The 10,552-nt window shown below is 56.8% G+C and overlaps 1 protein-coding gene across 1 annotated transcript; it reads right to left on the bottom strand.

The window, feature by feature from the left end:
• Window positions 1-1,739: 1,739 nt before the first annotated feature.
• Pitx1 (paired like homeodomain 1) lies at window positions 1,740-7,664 on the bottom strand. The gene is made up of 3 exons (XM_052156352.1): window positions 7,434-7,664; window positions 5,085-5,317; window positions 1,740-3,233 (listed from the first exon to the last, which is right to left on the bottom strand). The coding sequence occupies exons 1-3, from the start codon at window positions 7,600-7,602 to the stop codon at window positions 2,691-2,693; spliced, it is 945 nt and encodes a 314-aa protein (XP_052012312.1). The 5' UTR covers window positions 7,603-7,664; the 3' UTR covers window positions 1,740-2,690.
• Window positions 7,665-10,552: the final 2,888 nt, after the last annotated feature.

Genomic DNA, 10,552 nt, shown 5'->3' with positions numbered 1-10,552 from the left:
TTACTTGTTTGGGAGAGCAGGGCTGGGGCTTCTCCACTGCCCACTGCCTTGCACCAAGAATGAGAGGAGAGTCAATGTTGAATGTCCCCTCCACATGTCCCTTGAATGTCCCCTCCACATGTCCCTCCCGCAGGCAGAACACCCCCCCCCTTTTTTTTTGGAGACTATGACTTTCGGACAGTCTTCCCTCGCCCCCAGGAGTTTACTGCAGGAGGGAGGGCAGCAGGCTTGTGTGAGAGCAGCTGTTGGGCGGGCGTGGTGTGGGCCTCACACCCGGTCAGCTCTGTGGCCAGGGCTCAGGATGGATGAAGGCCTCATTACAGGACACCTTCCACCCCCTGCCGTCTGCTGCTGTCTGCTCTTGGTCCCACTGGCACACCGTTTCTCCACCTGTGTGGCTCCCTCTCACCTGTACTTGGTTGTCAGGTTTCTTTTCTGCTCCCCACTTTGTTACAGCCCCACCTCCTAAGTCTCCCTTGCCTCCTGGCCTCGAGTGAGACCAGAACCCACAGGCCATGGCAGATGTGGGGGCTGGGGGAGGCACTCTGTGAATCCAGATGTGATTTTGTTTATGTTTCCACAGAGAGGGAGCTGGGGACAGTCGCTGCTGGGGGAGGGGTGGCCAGGCTGCAGCCCCCTACCCCAAACTTCCCTCCTCTTCCATTCTCCCCCAGCTTGTGTGTCTAGCCTTGGCTATGGAAGAGGTCTATACTGCAAGTTCCAGAGCTTGAGGCCCTCCAAGGAAGGCCTCTCCATGGTCCAGCTGAAGGGGAGGAGACCAGTGCAAAGATGCCTGGCTTTGGAATCTCAAGGCAGATCTCACTATTTGCTTGGTGTGACCTTGGCCTGGTTAGAGACTCCCAGAGCCTGGGTTCCATCTGCAAAACAGAGCCAGGTTGGTGATGACCTGGTTTGAGAGCACTCTTCCTTCGTGACTAATCCCGAAGCTGTGCCCATCCCAGCCAGGGCTTGCCCGAGTCCAGCTGCAGGGCAGTGCCAATCTCCACCACCAGGTGATACTGAAGGCGAGCCGAGCTGGAGCCCCTCCTTCCTCCCCCGCAGCAGCTGCAAACATTTTGTTTTGCCATTAGAAGTGACTTACTTAAGGGAAGCAGAATTTTACAGGCAGTTTACAGGCTGGTCTTGTTCAGTAGTTTCCAAAAAAACCGGGGGTGGGGGGCAGAGGCGGCCAGCAGCCTCCATAAGTCGAGATAGAGGAGAAGTGAGAAGCCCTGGGTGGACACTTTCTCTCAGAGCGCATGCCCCTGGGTGGAAGCTAGGAACTAATTGGGCACCAGGAGAACAGGCAGAGGCAAGGCCGGCTAGACTGTGGAGCATCCGGTGCCCAAAGCTGGGCTCCGAGGGAGATGAGGGAATGGCCAAGGGAGAAGAGATAGCCCCAGCCCTAAATGCTACTCTGAGAGCGTGCCCCTGTGATCTAGGTCAGTAAGTGTTCTTACAACACCCTGGCAATCTGAGGATCAAGCCCGCACTGCTTGGGTGCCTAGGAAGGAGAGGGGTCTCCACCAGGTCGCCTTTCTCTGCTGAGAGCGAAGGAGCAGGTCAAGAATAGGGGTGGGAAACCCCTGCCCCGGGTCTTCCCCGACCACCCCCAGGGGCAGGGACGCTTAGTTCTCGGTGCGTTGGCCTCCCTCTTCAGTCGAATGAAGCAGCCAGGGCTCAGTGTGCTTAGCACGCTCCGACTATGGTTTTAATAGACGTACATGGACAAGCCGATATAGACAGATTTATAATTCTATACAGTCAGTCCGACATACACAGGGACGCTGTAAACGGGCGCCGGCCAGAGAGCGGGTGTGCAAAGTGGGCGGGGCCCTGGGGCTGCGGCCCCGCACGCTCTCCTGGCTCGACTCTTGCACGGGTGGGCAGTGAGGAGGGGGCTGTTCGCTGGGCCACCTCCTGGACCCAGAGTGGAGCAGAGGGCCGGGCTGGCGGCTAAGCTTGGGGCTGGGGAATTCAGAGCTGAGCCCTTTCCCTCCTGCTGCCGACTGGCCACGGCCAGCTGCGGCTCAGCGGCCTGAAGTGTGCGGCTCCAGAGCTCGGGGCTGCTGGGCTCTTCCTGGCATCCCGGGGCCGTAGGCTAATCCAGCGCAAACGCCGAAACCCCGGCGCCGCTGCCATCCCCAGCCAGGCGCAAGCTCCAACAGCGATCCGCGCCGCGTGCGTGCGCTCGGGCAGGCCGGGCTAGTAGAGGGCGCCTCGGTTTTGACCGGGTGAACGATCCCAGGGTCTCCAGGCTCTCTACATTCAGTTCTCGGGTCGAGGCGCTCCTGCAAGGACGCACGGCGTCTTCTCCCCGCCACGTCCTCTTGGTGTAGTGGACAGCTGGGGTCGAGGGTTCGAACGCACCACCTGCGCCATCGCCAGGGACATTGCAACGCACCCCCACCCGCAGCATTTTTCTCCAATGTCTTTTTTTTTTGTTTTTTGTTTTTGTTTTTTTTTGGCTTTCTCTCCCCGACCCCCTCCCTTGGCTTTCTTTCTTTCCTTTTTATTCGTTGCGGGAAGAGCGGGGGTCCGGAAAAGCAAACACAAAACCAACCTGGAGGTGGGATGGGGAGGAAGGGGCTGCGCAGAGGTGAGGTCCGAGGTGCTGCGAGCGCCCCGCGTGCTCCGCGCGCTCCGGCTGCGCCTTGCCGGCCGGCGGCTCCGGGGACCCGGCGGGGCGGTCAGCTGTTGTACTGGCAAGCGTTGAGGCCCGACGCCGGGCCCTGCAGACCGCCGTAGCCAAACGACGAGTGCTGCTTTGACTTGAGCCGGAGGCTGGCGAGGCTCGAGTTGCACGTGTCCCGGTAGACGCTGTAGGGCGAGGCGGGGGTGCCGTAGGGGCAGGCGCCCGGCGACATGGCCGAGTTGAGCGAGGAGCCGGTGAGGTTGTTGATGTTGTTGAGGCCCGAGTTGGGCATGCCAGGCACGGCGCCCGGGCCCATGCTGGACGGCATGGTCATGGAGGAGATGGAGCTGGGGGCCGAGAACATGGACTGAGAGGAGAGCGGGCTCATGGAGTTAAAGAAGGTAAAGCTCTTGGTGGACAGCGGCGCCGGTGCCAAGCTCTTGGCGGCCCAGTTGTTGTAGGAGTAGCCGGCGGCGTACACGTCCTCGTAGGGCTGCACCAAGCCGCTGAACTGCGGCACATAGCCGCCCTTGCACAGGTCCAACTGCTGGTTCCGCTCCCGCTTGCGCCACTTGGCTCGCCGGTTCTTGAACCAGACCTGGGGATGCCAGCAGGAGAAACGTCAGGCGCGCGGTGGCCAGGAAGGGCCCTCACTCCCGACCCGAGCCTCTGCAGCTTCTTCTCCTAACACCGCGTCTTTTCTCCGGCCTCTGCCGAGGTTTTCCGTAATGGTTCCCTTCCCATCTCCAGAAAATACGAGCCCTCTCCTCTTTTACCCGCCTTTTTTTTTTTTTTAATCTTCTTCCCCAAGTTCAATTTATTTTCTTTTTCTGGCTCGGATTCTCTTTTGTTTGAACAAATATTCGTTTTCCTTTCCCGCTCTCGACTTGTCTCTTTTCTGCCCTCTCCCTCCAATGGGGCACCACCACCCTCTCGATAGTTCAAACCTTTTTCTTCTCCCTCAAACACAAAAAGTATTTTTCTTTCCCGAAACTAACCATCTCCGAGTTTTCAGAGTTTTGTTGTTCAAATATTTTGTTTTCATCTGCATTTATAATATTTAATAATTTTCCTCCTGCCTAAAATGTAAATTTTGTCTACTTCTTGACTACCTAAACTCCAGTCTGTTTTTTCTTTATTTCTTGTCCCCATTTATTCTTTTCTAAATATTTACTTTATCCCTTCTTTCCAGATATCTGACCCTTGCTGTTTCCCTTAAATAGTTGATCCTTTCTTTTTCTAAATGTGCAACCTCTTTGCTTCCATTAAATATTTAATTTCTTTCCTGCTGCCTAAATATATTCCAAATACGTTTCTTGGCAAATATTTAATTTCCGTAAGTTTACTAGTTTCTCTCTAATCTCCACCTCCATTTTCTCCTAAAAAAATTGGGTAAGGACCACTTTTCTCTCCTGGACCACGTCCTCCCCAGCTTCGCCTATCTTTCCATTGGCCCCCTGACCTCCTAGCTGCTTCTCCAGCCGAGGACCCCTGTACCCCAGCCTTTCCCAGGCCTTGATTCTATCTACCCAATCCCACACCACCCCTACTCCCATAAACCTGGGTAGGATTAGTGAGCTCAGAATTACAGAGTGAGGGTTTGCATCCAGGGTCCCACTGGGTCAGACCAACCTTAACCGGGCAGGGCTGCAGGTTGGCCTTATGGCGGGAGCTCTGTGAGCTCTGTGCGTCAGGTGGGACTTTGGTCTGGCCTGAGACGTGCTCCCAGTGTCTGATTAAATATTTGCCCACCCAGGGAAGAAAGGATTTCCTTACTTCTCCTGTAGGAACGAGTAGCATTTGCTGGGAACTGTGGGAGGTACCAGAATACACTGTGACCTTGGGTCTGGGACCTTACATCTATCTGTAAAGTGTAGTGGGAGGGCCACTCGCTACCAGCGTACCCCGCTCCACGTGACCCCAGACCTACAGTGGGAAAGGGCATTAGGCAAAGGTCCAGCTAGTACCTGGCTGGTTGGTCAGGAAAGATGGAGAATATTCCAAAAAACAGTTTGGAGAAGGAAAATTCAGAATGAGACCACAGCTCCACGAAGTTTGAGATACCCCAACCCAAACACCTTTCAGGCCTCTCTGGGGCAGTCAGGCACGACCTGCCTTTCCCTTTCGTTTTCCTGGGGATGAAGTCTTAAAGCTCCCGAGGTCCTTAGCGGCAGAGAATCCTCTGCTCAATCTCTGGCTCTGGGTAACTCTGGGTGTCTGACAGAGTTCCGGGAGCAGGGACAGGGTCTTCCGACAGGGGCTGCAGTAGCTCCTGCGGGTCAGGTAAAAGGACTCAGAAAGTAGCAGCCCAGGGACCTGGCTGACGCGGGAGGCTGGCTGGGGCCTAAAGTGGAGTCTCCTCTAAAGAGAGGGGAGGTCTGCGAGGTCAGAGTTAAGTCTAAACTACAGAGTGCCAGCCGGTAGCCCTCGGCACGCGCCCCATGCTCACCCGCACTCGCGGCTCGGTGAGGTTGGTCCACACCGCGATCTCCTCTCTCATGCTCATGTCCGGGTAGCGGTTCCTTTGGAACGTGGCCTCCAGCTCTTGCAACTGCTGGCTTGTGAAGTGAGTACGTTGCCGCCGTTGTTTCTTCTTCTTAGCTGGGTCCTCTGCGCCGCCGCAGCCAGCGCTGCCCGCGCCACCATCCTCGGGCCCCTTGGCTTCCCCGCCACGCTCCTTGTCTGCAGCAGGTAGGAATGGGTGCGAGTCACCTCGGGCTAACACTATTGCTCTCGGTCCCGGCTCCACCGAAGCGCCTGCTTGCCGTCAGCGGTGACTTTCCTCCCTCCCTCCCTCCCTCCTTCCACTGGAAAGCGCGAGCCGGGTGCCGGTTCGCAGTAAGCTCCCCTAGGTCTGGGGTGCAACGGGGAAAATAAAAATAAAAAAAATAAAAAACCGGGAGCCCCAGCTGAGCCTGGGTTCCCAGCTAGGCAGGGCCTGCTCCTGCTCCCGCTGGCTGAGGCCCTGCTGAGACTCTTGCAGGTCTAAATCTGAGCGGACACCTCAGCTTTCCTGAACTAGTATAAGAACGTTCCAGCTGAAGCTAGCATATCTGTGGGGTAAGAAGCCATGCAGTCTCCTGAAGCGTTGTCCTTGCCAGGGCTGTGCCAGAGCCGCAACTTAGCTCGGTTCCCAGCCTTAAGGGCCTCGGATTCCAAGGTCTAGAAAACCCACCGATTGCAGCCTAGTCAGACATATTCTATCTAAGTGACCGAGGCTTCGCTGCCTCTTTAAAGCTACACAAGATACACACAGTCAGTAACATTCAAACATAAAGCGAAGGAACTACACAACAAAACGGAAACCGAGAAAAGCTAGGGGCTCTCTCTCTCTCTCCAAACAGAAAGAAAGGTGCGCAAACCCTCAGAGCGAGGCAGACAGAACCAGAGCAAATGTAAATCAAGAAGTCAAACCGTTCATGTGAACACACCCCTAAACTCAATACACAGCCAAGTGTGTATCAACTTCAGTCAGATGGAGATTTCTCTGGGAAAAAGAATCTATGCATTATTACAGATAAATTTTAGACTCCCTCACACAAACACTGGTAGAGATACTTTTCAAACCCTAGAGAAATACATTATAGCTAGACGACTTAAATTCGCAAAATAAAACTACTACAAATGGATTTTGAGAAAAAAATCTCAGAGAAATGCGCCATTTTGAATTGACTTTTAAAAATCTCCCCAAGTATCTTGCGGCATGTAGGTTTTTTTAAATTTCAGAGAAATACTCCTAGTGGACTGTGTAAAAGGAAACATACAGTTAAAATTGTTAATTTATCCCTGTAGATTTGATTTAAAAATCAATCTCTAACTATAGTTTTTTTTTTCTTAAGCAAACACCACGCTTAAAACTTTTAAAAACAAAAGTACAGTCAAAGCTTTGTTTTCTAACCAAGCAAACACGGGCTTGGAGAAAGTCACTTAGAGATGCAAAACAGAAACAAATACAGATTAAATAAACGTGGAAGAGATGCCCAGGGCCTGGAATGGCCCTCCTCGGCAGCCCGGAGCTCTGCAGCTAGTCGGGGTTGGGACCTCTTGCAAGGCAGCCGCTCCGAGACAGGACAGGCCTGGAAACGGCCATGGCCGAAGCCACCCAATCTCGGGCCCGGCTCAAGATATTGGATTTTTGTTTTGTTTTCTTTCTTTTTAAAAAGACAACTTGGGGGTTTGTGAAGTCCGAATGGAGAATCCACCCTGACTGGACCCCTGGTGACTCTGAGCTAGGGCGTCCACGTGGGCCGGGATCCCCCCCACCCCCTGCTGCAGGGTTCTGCGGGCTCTGCCCGGAGTCAGGCCGCGCCTCCTAGCAGGCTGACTCGCGCTGTCCCCAGATCTAGGCTTTACAGCCCCTCTCTTCTAGTCTGCTCTGTGTCCCCCACCTCTTCTTTAGGGTCCTCTCCTCCGTCTGACAAGGTGTCTGCCCCACTCCGTGTCTCTGGACACTTTGTCTGGCCCTCCCTTTGGTCCCTGTGCATCTGCTTCCCGCCCCAGCCCCAGCAGCTCCTCAGCGGCCAGTTAGGGAAAACTCAACTTTTTTTCTCCAGCGTGCTACCCGCTCCTGCTCCAGAGGGGCTGTTAGTCCCACTCAGGGCTTGGCGTGTGGGGACTGTTTGGAAGTGGTTTTGCGTGTGTGTGCGAACGTGTGTGTAAATTTCCGTGTTCACCGTCAGGTCGAGACGGGGGGCAAAAAGAAAGCACCTCGCTGCTGACACGCAGAGGAGACCCGGCTGCGTGCCAAGCCGCCCGGTGCGCGCGGGGGCTAGAGGCTCGCCGGGGGAGCCGCTCTTACCTGGCAGATCAGTGTCGGACGATTCGCTGGCGGAGTTCTCCAGCGGCTCCCGGGGGTCGGGGGCGCGGGCCAGGTGGAAGCTGGGCCCCATGTCGTGCGGCGGCGGCGGAGGTGGCCGCAGCCCCTCCGGTAGCCTCTCCAGGCTCATGCCTCCCTTGAAGGCGTCCATGGAGGTGGGGACCGCAACGGGCGCTCCAGGGGCCGGGGCTGGGAGCGCCCGGCCGCCCAGGCTGCGACCTGTTTGGGACAAGAGAGCGGCGCCTAAGCGGCTGCCCCCCAGGGCTGCCCGCGCCCACAGCGCCGCCGCCCGCGCTCCATCGACCTCTCCGGGCTGCAGGACCCGGCTCGGGGCTCGGGGCTCCGCCACGCGCTCCCGCCGCGCCGGCCCCAGCTGCCCAGCCGGCTCGGACCCCAGTCCCGATTCGAGGCCGGTTTCTAAGGCTCGGGTCGGAGCCCGCAGAGTCTGTCTGAAAACGACAGTGCGCGCCGCCAGGTTCCAGCAGTCCCTGCGCCAGGGGTGGTGGGTGGGGTGGGCCTCGGTGGGAGGGGGCTGGGAGAGAAGGAGGGAGGGCGCGAGCGAGTGAGCGAGCGAGGGAGCGGGCACGGGCGGAATCCAGCCCCGAGCCGCCCGCGCCTCGCCCTCTCCGCCGTCCTCCCTCCCTCCCTCTCTCTCCCTCCCTCCCGGCCTCGCCCGCGCCCTCCCCCTCCGCAGCCACCTTCCCGCCGCCTCACCCCCCTTCTCCCGCGGCCTCACCGCGCCTCTCCCTCCTTCCCCGGTGACACACCGACTTCTCCCTCGGCCGCACAAAAGAAACGCATCTGGCCAGCTAGCCCCGGGCGGCTGATGCCCACCTTGGGGCCCCAAGTGACTTGTTTCGCTGAGAGTCAACTCCTGTCTGGGCCGCCTCAAGTCCCCAGCCGCTGGCGAGAGCAACCTGGGATGAGTGAAGGTTCGCCGAGCAGGATCGCTCTGAGCCGGCGCCTCCGAGCCAGCGCCAGGGCAGTGGCAGGGCTGGGACGGGTTCCCGGTTGCCGCAGCTCCCAGCGGTGTTCTCGAGGGGCGACTGGCCCCTCCTTACCCAGTCGCTTCTCCCAGGAACTCGGGGCCAGCTGAGTGACAGCAGCCTGCGGAACTCTAATGGGCCCCGGATGCTGTCTTCTAATTAGTTTGGACACTCTCCCCTAAGGCTGCTCTCAGGCCTTCCTCTGCACCGCAGTCAATTTTCCGGGATTGGGATAGAAATGATGGCTTCTAATCAGACGGAAACGTTCTTGTTGGCTTTAGGCCGTGACGAGTGGGGCTGGAGACCCCAAAAGCCCAGCCTTTCCACCTCCCCCTTTGTTTTGCACCTTCAATGATCAGGTCTTTGGCAGCCACCAGGTGGGCCTTGCCAGCCCCTGCCCTCCTTTAGGGTAACTTTGCTCCAGCGTGGGGCCTGATTTCTGAGTTCTCACGGCTTCAGGCCTGGTAGGCCAGGTGACTGATGTCTCACAAGCCTGGGCTAGGAGCCCAGGCAGCCTTTGGTTTCTAGAGTCTCCAACACACTGGAGCTCCAGAGCTCCCCTCTCCCCAACCGAAGACTTTACCCTCTAGGCTCACAAGAGTGGTCTCCTCCTTACGTCCTCACACTTCAGTGAAGTTTGTCCAAGGATTTTATCCAACAATTGTTAACTGGCCCAGGGACCTCAGTGTCTTGAGTAAACAGGCCACAGCTGAGGTGGCCCTGACCTAGGATCCCTAGGCTGTCTCTGCACTGTCTCTGGCCCTCACCTGCAGATCTCTCTCTTCCTACCCTATCAGCCTCTGATAGGGTAGGAGCCCTGCAACTGAAGCCTAGGGGAGAAGCACTTCCCCATTCTCCAGACTCAGTGCCAGAGCCAGAGACATCTTCTTCTCCTGTAGTCATTTCTTGAGATGGCTATACAGGTGTGTTAGTGGTGGGCTCTGCCCCCCTCCCACCTTCTCCACCACCAATAGCTGGGCCCTGGCTGGGTTCCGTGGTGAGACTGTGGGGGCAGGGCAGACGTGCAGGGCGGGGCCAGAACTGTCTCATACTCCTGTGGCCTTGCTTCAAGGTGCCCAACTCCCTAGGGCCTGGCCCACTGCAGGCTGCAGAATCTGGGTAAAGATGGAGGGAGATGCTTCCCAGGGAGTTGACTTAGGCCTGGGACTCTTGCTTTCTTCTTGTAAGTGGAGCGAAATTAGCTTGACCAGGGGTATGGTGCACAGGGACAGCATGGCCTGCGGTTGGTCCCTTGGCCCCGCTTCTAACCTCACTTCTTGGTTTAATGTTCTACTGCAGCAAGTGCCTCCCTTCAAGGAGATACCTAGGTGCTGTGGCTGGCCCTAGGGGCTACACTGCCTCAGTCAGAGAGCAGCACGAGATTAGCAGTGTGAACGTGTACATCTGGACCCAGGAGGCCGTGTTCTGGTGGACACACATATATGCTGTTTGGTGTCCAGTTGGATAGCGTGGGATAGGAGATATGTTCTAAGTCCATCAAGTCAGATCGAGGTGGGAACGCATGGCAGTGCACCTCAGACAGGATGAAGTTAGGTCCTGCAAGGACTGTGTGCTGCTGCTGCTGCTGCTGCTGCTGCTGCTGCTCCTTGATCCTTCCTGGGAAAAGCATCCGTTGGTCGTCATTCATATCGTCATTGTATTAATACATTGTCGGTGTATTAATGCAGTTGTTTAGCTCCAGCTGTGTGCCCCTCTGGGCCCAACCCTTTAGCACTGCTCTGGGTTAGACACAGCAGTCCTTTTATTTGGAGATATCAAGGTTTGCTCTGTGGATGGAGTGGTCTTCAGACCCTTTCAGAGTCTCTTTCCGCTACCCCCACGGAAGAAGCCCCCAAAGAAGCGCCGAGGCTAATGGGGATTGCCAGAGGACTGTTTTTCAATAGTACAAATGATCATGGGGAGGGGGGTGGGCGTGGGAGGACCAACAAGAGGCTGAGCCCTGACCCTGGCCGTGTTGAAGAATGAGACTTGTATAAGCTCTCTGCTGTTCCGCACCCCCCCCTCCGCCTCACCCACTGTCTTAGTCTAAGCAGGGGCTTCCGGTGCGCATGCACACCAGCAGGAAAGCTACAATCTTTCTGGCGCAGAGGCTCA

This window comes from Apodemus sylvaticus, chromosome 14, assembly GCF_947179515.1.
Source record: "Apodemus sylvaticus chromosome 14, mApoSyl1.1, whole genome shotgun sequence".
NCBI classification, from domain to species: domain Eukaryota; kingdom Metazoa; phylum Chordata; class Mammalia; order Rodentia; family Muridae; genus Apodemus; species Apodemus sylvaticus.
The sequence above is the reverse complement of the archived record's forward strand: the minus strand, read 5'-3'. Positions and strand labels throughout refer to the sequence as shown.

Coding starts and splice junctions, on each gene's coding strand:
- Pitx1 (XM_052156352.1), bottom strand. CDS start 7,602: ATGGACGCCTTCAAGGGAGGCATGAGCCTGGAGAGGCTACCGGAGGGG. Junction 5,318..7,433: donor GTCCGACACTGATCTGCCAG/GTAAGAGCGGCT, acceptor TACCTGCTGCAG/ACAAGGAGCGTGGCGGGGAA. Junction 3,234..5,084: donor TCACCGAGCCGCGAGTGCGG/GTGAGCATGGGG, acceptor TGGCATCCCCAG/GTCTGGTTCAAGAACCGGCG.